The following is an 11,478-nucleotide window of genomic DNA, read 5'->3' as shown; positions in this document are numbered from 1 at the left end:
ATTATAAGCTAAGCTTCTATAAAATCGGACAAACAATTTTTTTGCTGCTACCCGAATCTTATAAAAGAGCGGTAACAGATGTTTGTAGGAACATTTCCTTGTCGACAGTCCGAGAGGTCGGAACGCTGGTCACGTGAGCCCTTCAATTACTCTCTTGTTTACGTTTATTTCTATTATCGAATTGCTGTGTGTTTTTGTTAAAGTGTTGATTGACATTTTGTTTCCTTAAAATAAATTGTAAGAAATAGAAATATAGTGTTTGTCATATTTGTTATTTTTTTTTAATCTTTAACCACTTCTGATCTTTTTAAAGGAAACAAAATATCACCCTCCACAATCGTATTTTTGTTTGTTTTTCTTTAAAGTCTTTTTTTTGTGTTTTGTGTTTTTTTTTTGTTGTTTTTGTCAAAAATGGTACGTAGTATATCGCGTAGTAGTACTCGGTTTCGTTCGCGAAGTGGCTCGCGCGACCGAAGTCGACACCGTCCACGTTATAATTCGCGTACTCGTACGAATCGATACTCGCGCAAACACTCCCGTTCTCGTGGTAGATCCCGTCGTTCTTCGTTTAGTTCGAGCGATAGTACTAGATCCTCTCAATGTAAAGTTCGCCATAGTTCACGACATCGCCGTCGCGGTCAACATTCAGAATCACATTTACGTCACCAACGTTATTCCAAAAGACTATCGCGGCGTTCGTTAAGTAACTCTCAGGGTAGTAGACATCGCGAATCTAGGGAACGCACAAACCATACTCGAACTCCTAGTCCGCCCCCAAACAAACATTTGCAACCAAATAATACGAAAACGGCTTCCACCTGTTCTAATGATATACCTCACACATCCATATATAACCTCGCGTCTAATCGGAATAGCTCTAATACGGTCAATTCTCTTCATCAAGATACGTGTCCAGAATCAGCTGGTCGGTGCTCCGACGCATCTTTGCTTGCACAAGCTTTAATAGAAACTCTCAAATCTACTCAACCTATAAGATCACAAAATTATTTTGTGTCTAATTTTGACCCCTCTATAAATAACATCGAAGTGTGGTGCGAAGAAGTTGAACGTGCTAGAGACGCTAATGGATGGACCGACAGCGAATGTTTATCGCGAGTAGCTTCATGTTTGAAAGGGGACGCTAGGTTGTGGCTTAGCGAATGGGTGACCAACGACCGAAGTTGGTCTAATTTCAAGCGTGAATTTAAACCACTTTGCCCTTCAAAATTAGATTACGCTAATATCCTTTACGATGCAATGAATATGACATCCGATAAATATCAAACGTACGCTGAATATGCACGTCGTACTCTTTTACGTTTACGAATCGTTCAGGGACTCAGTGACGAACTAAGGACACTTATTGTTATTCGGGGTATCGATAGCCCTCAGGTTCGTGCGGCTGCTGCAAACGCGAATTTAACCCCAGACAACCTCGTTTCCTTTCTCTCTATTTACACTAAGCCAAATAAAGACAAGCCTAAGTTCCCTTCAAAGAAACCCCAATTACAAAAGCGTGGATATACTTCTAACATTAATTGTTTTGTGTGTGGCCAACGAGGTCACTTAAGTCGAAATTGTTCAAAAAAATTAAAATCTGTAACTAGTTCGCCGGTTCAACGCAATACTAACATTTGTAATTTTTGTAAGAAACCGGGACACAACGAAGATGTTTGTTTCGCGAAAACACGTTCAGAACCGCGTAATTACCGTAATGTTAATCTCTGCTCTGATCGATCTACCTCGGACGTACCAAATCACGACATAACCACCGCTGTGGTAGAAGGTATTCCCATGGATGTTCTCATAGATAGTGGTGCTCTAAATGTCTCATTAATTTCTTACGATGTTCTTAAGTACATTCCATGTCAACAAAAAACAACTCGTTGTATACTAAAAGGTATAAGCGACACCGAAATAGTTGCCACTTCGTTTGTTACGGTCACAGTTGAATTTAGAGACATTAGCATTGAAGTGGATCTGGTTGTAGTGCCTTCCATTTATATGAATACGCCCATCATTATCGGGACTGATGTTCTTAACCGCGACGGGGTGACATACATACGCACAAAAGACGAACAGTATCTCACGCGTTCAGATAAACCATCATCTTGCATAAATACAGTCACAGTTGAAAACCTCGATCAAATAAATACACCCCTTCAGGGTTCTGACCGTATTGCCTTGCATTCCGTATTTGCCGAGTTTTCTGAATATTTAATTTCCGGTACTGCCGCGACTACTGTAAAAACAGGGGAAATGGAAATCAAACTTACAAGCACTACCCCTGTAGTACATTGCCCATACAAACTCTCTTACGCGGAAAAATTGAAGGTTAGAGAGATTACAAATGATCTTTTGAACAAGGGTATAATTCGAAGATCTAAATCCGAATACGCAAGTCCAATTATTTTGGTTAAAAAGCGAGATGGTTCGGATCGATTATGCGTGGATTTTAGAGCTCTCAACCGAATGACGGTTAAAGATCGATACCCATTACCCCTAATTGACGATCACATTGATAGGTTAGGGAATCACAAATACTTCTCTAGCCTTGACATGGCCACTGGTTTTCACCAGATACCCATAAAAAAAGAATGCATCCATTTAACGGGGTTTGTGACACCGGAAGACCATTTTGAATATGTCAAAATGCCATTTGGTTTAGCCAATTCACCTATAGTCTATCAGCGTATCATCAACGATACCTTACGTGACTGTATTAACGAAGGAAACGTATTGGTTTACGTGGATGATGTGCTCCTTTTGAGTAATTCGGTATCAGAAGGCATACAGTTACTTCGCAAAGTACTGTACACACTTACACAGGCCGGTTTTTCCATTAACCTTAAAAAATGTTCCTTTTTAGTAACCGAGGTAGAGTATTTAGGCAGGCTTATTAGCCAAGGTCAGGTGAGACCGAGCCCTAGAAAAATAGATGCTCTCTTGAATACATCACCGCCTAAAAATGTGAAGCAGGTTCGACAACTTCTTGGGCTTGCCGGTTACTTCCGCAGGTACATAAAGGGGTACGCCATTAAAACTGCTCCTATAGCACGCCTGACAAGAAAGGGTATTGACTTTCAATGGAGTGTCGAGTGCGAAGCAATTCGTCAAGAATTAATTACTCATTTGACTTCAGAACCAGTGCTCACAATTTTCAATCCTCAGCTTCCAACTGAAGTACATACAGATGCGAGCAGTGTTGGCTATGGAGCAGTGCTATTACAAACCCATCCGGATGGTAAGAAACATGTAGTGTCATATTTCAGCAAGGTGACCCAAGGTGCTGAGTGTAAGTACCATTCATATGAGCTTGAGACGCTTGCTGTTGTTAAAGGGCTTCAACACTTCCGACACTATTTAGTTGGCATCAAATTTGTAGTTGTTACCGACTGTAACGCTTTAAAATCCACAGAAAAGAAGAAAGATCTTGTGCCTCGTGCAGCGCGCTGGTGGATATATCTTCAGGACTTCGATTTCTCCATTGAGTATCGCAAGGGAGAAATGTTGCCTCACGTGGACTACTTGAGTCGTAATCCAGCCGGTACTGTCAATTATATTTCTAGGCCTCGCAACTGGGCACAAATAGCTCAAGCAGCTGACAATGAAACACAAGACCTTCTTCAAAAGCTTCGAGATGGCAGCCTTGATACAAATCGGTATGTAGCTCGCAACGATCTCCTTTACTATAAATATGTACCGGTGGGTGAGGAGCCTCGTCTCCTTTGTTTCATCCCAAAGGGGAATCGTCTAAGCCTACTTCGAATATTTCACGATGAGCACGAACATATTGGAGCCGAGAAAACCATGGATCTGATATTGAAACATTTTTGGTTCCCTGGACTCAAGCAGTTCGTTGATAAGTACGTTGCCCACTGTTTAGTATGCCTATCAAAAAAACGCGTACCACGAAATCCATTGCAGCCTATTACGTCGTGGGAAAAGCCAGAGGTACCTTTTCAAACTATTCATATGGACGCATTAGGTCCACTGCCGGTGTCTAAAGGATATAAATTCATAATGGTGATGGTTGATGCTTTTTCGAAGTACTGCTTGTTGTATCCCATTTCGCGACAGGATGTAGAGGAGCTCAAAAACGTTGTCAAAAAATCAATTTCTTTATTTGGTGTACCAAAGCTTATAATTACTGACAAAGGACGTATGTTCGAATTGACCGAATTTGCAAAATGGATCAACGAACTCGGATGTGACCTACACCATATAACACCCGAAATGCATCATGCCAACGGACAAGTCGAGAGGTACATTCGCACAGTATTAAATATGATTCGGATTCAGGTCAACTATAGAAATGCTTCATGGTCGGATACTCTATGGAAGATTCAACTAGTTCTAAATATAACTAAACAGAAGACGATTCGATCTTCTCCACTAAATATCCTGATCGGAACTGAAACAAGCACTCCGGTTATCCGTGCCTTGGTACGTGATTTAGCCCTTGATACAACATCGCCTAATCGGGAAGCCTTTCGAGAAATGTCACGAAACAGAGTTCGTACATTGCTTAAGGACAACCAGGCCAAACAGGACAACCGTGTAAATAAAAACAGACACGAGCCACGAAAGTTTAACCTTGATGATTTTGTTTTTGTTATCAAGTTTTCACAGGTCACTGGAAAGCTCGACCCAGGCATGCGCGGTCCATACAAAGTCGTGAAGATCTTGCCGAGTGGACGCTATGAACTAAAACTTCTTAGCGGTGGTTATGGCAAGACGACCCAAGCGGCAGCACAATACATGATACCATGGCGGGGCGAATGGTGCCCTGAGACATGTGCTGCGTTTTTTGAAAGTAAGCAATTTTAATACCCTGTCCTTAATGATTCGTAATTTCGTGGATTTGCTCGTCTCAATCAAAAGTTAAAATAAGAAACAAAAAAAAAAAAAAAAGTAATTAAACAATTAAAATAATCAAATCCGTCGCTCAAACACATTTTGTTTAAATATTTTTGATTTAGATGAGCAATGAAACACATCATTAAGTTTGCTTATGAGTCACAGATGCAGATGGTCTGATAAGGAAGCTAATACAGTCTTCCTCATCACGGCATCCTCGGGCGTTGGTTCTGTTAACCAAGGCGTCCTCGGGCGTTGGTTTTGCTAATCAAGGCGTCCACGAGTTCTGGTTTTTATTAACCAGCGTACTATGGCGTTGACTGTGTTTACAAAGTCGTTGGTAAACGTCTACACATGTCAAGTCGCCTTGTGCGTCGAGTATTATCATTCTCGAGTCGCACTGGCGTCGACCGCTTTGGTGTCGAGTCGCCTCATGCGTTGACATATTGTTGTCAAGTCGCATTGGCGTTGGCAATTGTATTGTCAAGTCGCCAGGGGCCCGTAGCATGTTTGCTAGGCGGGCAGTCGCGTTGTTTGCGACACTGTTGCAGGTGGCAATTTTCTGCAACAAATCCAGATCCCAGCCATGTATTAGAACATTTGAATACACCAAATTTTAAGTGCAAAAAGAGAGACGTCTCTATAGGTTGTGATGTATGAAAGCTTAGTAATGTCAGAGGTTTAGTGAGTGACGAATGAATTAAGTGACTGTTGTGTGAAAGGGGCATACTCGAGATTGAATGGAAATGATGCACTCTCTGAGCAATTAGTTCTAATTCTTTAATTCTGTTTTTAGGCGAAAATGAAAACTCCAACCAGGCGAGTTCGGTCGATACTTCATCCGAACTACCCGTGGATGAAAATCTGAAGGCAGGAACATCAAATACCGAGGTTGCTGGCTGTAGCACTACGGTCGAGGGCGACCTACAGTCAGGAGAGGCCGTATAAGCTAAGCTTCTATAAAATCGGACAAACAATTTTTTTGCTGCTACCCGAATCTTATAAAAGAGCGGTAACAGATGTTTGTAGGAACATTTCCTTGTCGACAGTCCGAGAGGTCGGAACGCTGGTCACGTGAGCCCTTCAATTACTCTCTTGTTTACGTTTATTTCTATTATCGAATTGCTGTGTGTTTTTGTTAAAGTGTTGATTGACATTTTGTTTCCTTAAAATAAATTGTAAGAAATAGAAATATAGTGTTTGTCATATTTGTTATTTTTTTTTAATCTTTAACCACTTCTGATCCTTACAATATTATGATTTAGGTGATTGCTTAGGTTTAGATACGATAAGATAAGTATTTTTTCGTATTGTCTGGACGAATTCAATCCTAATAAAATAAGCTAAAACGGAAATTGTAGTACGGAATTGCGATCATTACTTAAAAATACGTTTGATTGACATGCAGATAATGTTCTAAGTCTCCTAGAAAGTTATCTGCCAGCAGGAAACTTATATAGCTGTTAACAATGTTCTCGTATATCAGGCATATAACGAGGCAACATCAAGTCTCGCTGCTATCAGGCGTACGTTCAAGCCGCGTGTACGTCAAAGCAATGTTGCACGAACAACATTTTATTCAAGAGATAAAACCTCGCTGCAGGTGAAAACAGACAATATTTAGAAGTTTGAGCGGCGCGACGCTATCGCGGCGGCGCTGCGCCGGACGCGGCCGTGCGCAACTCCCTTCATAATATTGTTTTATAAAAGTGTGTTACAAACTTTTCTCAGGCAGTCCTTGTTTTAAAATAATCTTATTTATTGCATCTTGTACTTGATTAATTAAACCCTATTTTTATATGTTACTCACTACCTCGTATATTTTGATAAATACATAATTGTTTTTATACTGTAATGCAATACGACCCGAGCGAGGACTGACCGTCGCTGTAGTGACTTCTGTGGACGGGTAAGTACGGACATTACTTACGCATCCACGCCCTTCCAAACTCCAAGCCGCTATTTATACTCTACTTAGTTCTTTATTTTATTATTTTACAAATATTAAGTTCAACCTCTTCTCGTCACCTAGAGACATACGAAGGCAAATCTCTTCCACTGTCGCTAGGACTCCTGTACTGGTCCAGTTCTCGTCGTCGAGCTAAAGCGGATTTGGGGCAAATCAAGCCCCATAATCCCGGACTCTGCACGGTCGCCAATCATCCTGGTTTACATATGAAACTAGTACTTACCGCGAGCACCTCGTATGGAAGATCTCAGAGTGTATCTACTGCGAGAAACGTAGGCGCCGTCCGCGGCCCCGTACGGTAACCACATATCGCCTTCATCTCTAGGACCTTTTGTTAAGTACCTTGTTCCGAGCGATGACAACATCAACCCGAAGCTCGAGTAGAAAATGCTTCTAAGTATTGCGTAGTAATTTTATTACTTATTTTATCCCTCCACTATTAGGCATTATATTCCACTCTAAGTATTTTTAAAAACAACACGAAATAATCAACTCGTAAATTTCTGCAAACAGTCATCGGCCAGCATAAACTTCATTTGACAGAGGTTAATAGTTTTGGGACCGGAACGTCCCAAAGGGTTAATGTATTTAGCTGTCAGGTTTTGTATTATTGTAAATATGCCGAGAAGTGGCAGAGGGTTAACGACATTAAACAGAATTCTTGAGACACGAGGAGATCGACTGCGAGGGAAAACGGTCTACAGTCGTTAATACAGTCAGACGTCCGAAGATATAAAAAAGATTTGCATATTTCGAATTATTTTAATCCAGTCTAAACGACTAACAACATGCTCATGAAACTAAACTGATGTTCCCAAATAAAATGTACCACAAACAAAAGCCATCGCAGCCATCGCATAAACAGTCTGCAAGTTCGGAGGCAACGCTCCAAGTAGTATCTCTTTTGAAATATTTAATTGTAGTGCCGGACGGGGCGAGCCGCTCCGACGATGAATGTAAATAAATAAGCGGGCCGCGCGACTGAATGAAATGCAAATGAATGAAAATTATATTCATATTAAATTGAAATGAGAGCGGCTCGCTTTAGATTGAATTTTTGTAAGGAGCCGTCGTTAGCATCCGGGCTTTGGAGCGCCTCGGCCAGCCGGCACTCCGCGGTCGAGCCGTCTTATGTTCTCTCTGACACAAACGCTCGTCAGCGTCCAACGTTCCGCACAGATATGGAATATTTTGGATTGCGTTGTACATTCATTTCAATTCATCATCTAGATTCTCGTACATTTGTAATGGATCAGTTTAAGTAACAACACGCGAGCGCCTCTCAACTTATTCGACATAAGTACACAAATAATTATTATTATTCTCACACTGACCTCACACGCTCGAATTTAATGTGTCTAGTCTGTCTTATCTCCATCAACATGATTTATTTACAGCTTATTTAAATAGAATATTTATATAATTTCATAAACACAACTTATAAAAACTATTAAATTGTTATTCAATAAGAGTATCAGAAATATTAAGAAAGTTCAAGATCAATGACAACAAAATTATAAGAGGCACATTAATGCGACAGTAAATTTATTAAATAATTTAATTGTTAGCAATCTACATCACGAATGATTATTGTTGCGAGCTTTTCTCTTGTTTTACTTGTTAGTTTGTCGAAGGACAGCGTAGAACGTATAAGAAGATTTAAGAATCTGCAAAAAAGAAGTGTATAGCAGTACAAATCACGATCAATTATTATGACGACATATACATTTAATTTTTTTTTGCTTTGCTTCATGATATTTACTAAGTGAATATAAATCACTTATTCGCCAACTCATTTTAGATATTGCTCTGCGGGCAAACGATATCCAGTTCGACGTATCGAGTACCTTGACGAAAGTGTCCAGAGAGAGCGGTATGACGCGGCCGGCGGCGGGCCGCAGCGGCCGGCGCATGAACTGCATCAGCAGCACCAGCGCGCGGCGGAAGCGGTGCGGCGTGTGCACCCACTGCATCGAGTACACCGAGCACGCGATGCGGTCGCTCTGCTTACGACAAACGACAAGCGACAGTTACTCTCCTGTTCTGTGTCGCCGACGCCGAGCGCGGCGGAGCGTGCGCCTCACCTCCACTGTGAGCTCGTTCCCGTAGTAGCAGTACAGGAAGAGCTCCGTGAGAATGCAGAGGATGAAGAGAGTCATCGAAGTGAACTCTATGCTCAGAATGTTTAGCTGGAAATGTGTACAATGCTTAGCTAGTGACTGTCAATGGAAATCGGATTTACTTACGAATATAGAATCACGTTCTGAATTTGTTTTTGGAATATGTTTTAAAGTGACGATAATATTTTACAAAGTCAATAAAATTCATTATATTAAAAAAAGAATTGACTTACACTGACAAGTTTATAAGCCGCCATGCAAAGGATCCAGCCCCCGATGCCAAACTGCACTAATATAGTTACGCCAGTGATGTCTTGAAGTAGTCTCGCAGTCCTGCGAACGTGTGATCATGAGTATTGACAACATTATTAGCACTTAAAACGTTTTTCTTCTTGAATTACTAACTCCGTTACTCGCTTGTAGTGGTTGAAGCACTTCACCAACAAATACATGAGAACGGCTTCGTAACTTTCTCCCGTTCTGTCGCTCACTTGTTTGGCCGCTTCGGGTAACGACTGAAAATCATTCCTAAAAACAAATCATAGTACAATTTACTTAAAGCGACGCTGGATGATGATAAGTTTACTCTCGCATACCTAAGAATTGTTAATTGAGTCTGGCATTGGTACAGAATAGTCGCCATCAATGCGTCCATTGTCGTGTTGGCGATACCGACCAACGTCGTCACGTAAAACGAGTACAGCAGCACCAGCACAAACCTGCAAGGGATCAGACAACCTGCGCATTGAATATTTCGTCTCAAACCTGTTTACTTCTTGTTTATTGTTCACGAAATTGAAGTATGTGGCATAAATAATTTTATTGTTATTATATGACTTTTTCGTGAGGATAATAGTAAGGAAAGAATACTGCATTATTTATTGTAGAACATGCTTTGTGTGCTGTGCTCTGTTATAGAGAGTTTCTCGGATTCGCTTATTAATACTTTATTTAGGCTATATTACAAAATGTCTTTTTTATAACTTAGCTATTGAACTTGTCAGTTTAAAAAGTAAGTAAGGTTTTTTTCATTGGTTCTTATTTTTAGTTAATTTTGTGAGAATTTTAAAGAGCGACGTTTAGTACGAATTCGTTCATGTTCGACTACGAATTTCCACCAACGTCCTTTCTGGTTATTTTGTTTCGATTGATTTTAAATAATTTCCTTATTTTTGTACATTTTTAAAAAGCTAAGGAAACGTTTATGTTTTTAAAATAATCTGCAGGTCAAGTTTCATAATGATTTTTTTTAGTTTTTAAGGCATTTTTGAGGAAAAAATCTAAAATAATTGAAAAAATATCATTTTCCTTCTGGCATTTTTAAATTTGGACCAATAATTATTGTTTAAATATTGACAAATATCCAGTGTTTAATCGTTTTATAAAACAAAAGAAAAAAATAGATTTTAAATGATACTTTTTTTAAATAAATTTTTGAAGTTGCACTTTTGACAAATTTTGAAAAAAGCTAAAAAACGTGATAACTCAAAAATGGATGACTTTTGGATTATGCATATGGGGGTTAAAATTAATGCAAATAGTCACCCCTATCACCTCCTAATGGATATACGTCGAGTTACCAATAGCCCTGTATATAAAACAATTACTTTCTCCTCAAACTGGACGTTCACCTATATATATATATATATATATATATAGGGGAAAGTCCAGTATAACAGTAAAACAGTACAAAGAAACGACTCACACGATAGGTCTATCTGTTTGGAAGCCTGTCCAAAATGGAAACTCGACCGATCGACCGGCGATGCGATGCATCACGAGAAACAACAACCAGAGCATGCACGTGAGCACGGCACAGCCCGTGTACGCGCCCAGCAGCAGCCGAGCGCCGCGCGCCGTGCGCTGCAGCAGCGTCTGCGCGTACCCACTCGACGCGTTGTAGATGGGATCTCGAGGGCCAACCGATGGTTTCCCAGCAAGAACAAACGAAATAAGAAGTTGGGTTACTTGTATTTCAATCTTATTCAAAGATATAAGTAATTTTCGTCTAAACTTTCGCAATTAGTACTGGTCTGATGTCAACTTCGAAACGTACCATTTAAACTTTGTATCATGTCGTGGATGCGATCCGCGTCAGTATGGAATACGATCTGTTTAGCAATGGAGGTGATGTGACAAAGCAGGAGGAACATGACTCGTGAGAGCTTCGTCATGTCGTTGCGCTCCTGGTAGGCGTAGACGCACTCCTGCAGCAGATAGACCGAGGTGACGGCGAGCACGACGACGCGGTATGCGGCGTGGACGCGCACGGCGGCCGCGCCTCCCGAGCGCCACCGCATGTACCCCGCGCTCTGCAGCAGCGCCGTGTGGACGGCGACGCACTGCCAGGAAGCCGACCTTAATAGTAATAATTACATATACTAATATAATTCAGTTATACTTTAAATCCTCGGACCTCGTAAGTATGCACGCTATCAAAAATAAGAAACGAATCAACTTTAAGAATGAAAGAAGAACTCTTTACATTGTAGTCTAGGAATTTAGTTCCTGCATAAGAATTGGATGCCA

At 40.6% G+C, this 11,478-nt stretch overlaps 2 protein-coding genes across 2 annotated transcripts; one reads left to right on the top strand and one right to left on the bottom strand.

Annotated features, from left to right (window-relative positions):
• Nucleotides 1-4,481: 4,481 nt before the first annotated feature.
• LOC124532299 lies at nt 4,482-6,064 on the top strand. The gene is made up of 2 exons (XM_047107141.1): nt 4,482-4,816; nt 5,657-6,064. The coding sequence occupies exons 1-2, from the start codon at nt 4,501-4,503 to the stop codon at nt 5,806-5,808; spliced, it is 468 nt and encodes a 155-aa protein (XP_046963097.1). The 5' UTR covers nt 4,482-4,500; the 3' UTR covers nt 5,809-6,064.
• Nucleotides 6,065-8,442: 2,378 nt separating this feature from the next.
• LOC124537746 (odorant receptor 4-like) lies at nt 8,443-11,264 on the bottom strand. Its single transcript, XM_047114673.1, has 8 exons — nt 11,006-11,264; nt 10,655-10,859; nt 9,546-9,668; nt 9,355-9,477; nt 9,183-9,282; nt 8,914-9,018; nt 8,677-8,832; nt 8,443-8,496 (listed from the first exon to the last, which is right to left on the bottom strand). The coding sequence occupies exons 1-8, from the start codon at nt 11,247-11,249 to the stop codon at nt 8,443-8,445; spliced, it is 1,110 nt and encodes a 369-aa protein (XP_046970629.1). The 5' UTR covers nt 11,250-11,264.
• Nucleotides 11,265-11,478: the final 214 nt, after the last annotated feature.

The sequence above is a fragment of the Vanessa cardui genome, chromosome 1, assembly GCF_905220365.1.
Source record: "Vanessa cardui chromosome 1, ilVanCard2.1, whole genome shotgun sequence".
In the NCBI taxonomy this organism is placed as follows: domain Eukaryota; kingdom Metazoa; phylum Arthropoda; class Insecta; order Lepidoptera; family Nymphalidae; genus Vanessa; species Vanessa cardui.
The sequence above is the reverse complement of the archived record's forward strand: the minus strand, read 5'-3'. Positions and strand labels throughout refer to the sequence as shown.

Coding starts and splice junctions, on each gene's coding strand:
- LOC124532299 (XM_047107141.1), top strand. CDS start 4,501: ATGTCACGAAACAGAGTTCGTACATTGCTTAAGGACAACCAGGCCAAA. Junction 4,817..5,656: donor ATGTGCTGCGTTTTTTGAAA/GTAAGCAATTTT, acceptor TTCTGTTTTTAG/GCGAAAATGAAAACTCCAAC.
- LOC124537746 (XM_047114673.1), bottom strand. CDS start 11,249: ATGCGGTGGCGCTCGGGAGGCGCGGCCGCCGTGCGCGTCCACGCCGCA. Junction 9,669..10,654: donor CAAACAGATAGACCTATCGT/GTGAGTCGTTTC, acceptor GATCCCTTGCAG/GTTTGTGCTGGTGCTGCTGT. Junction 9,283..9,354: donor CACTACAAGCGAGTAACGGA/GTTAGTAATTCA, acceptor ACACGTTCGCAG/GACTGCGAGACTACTTCAAG.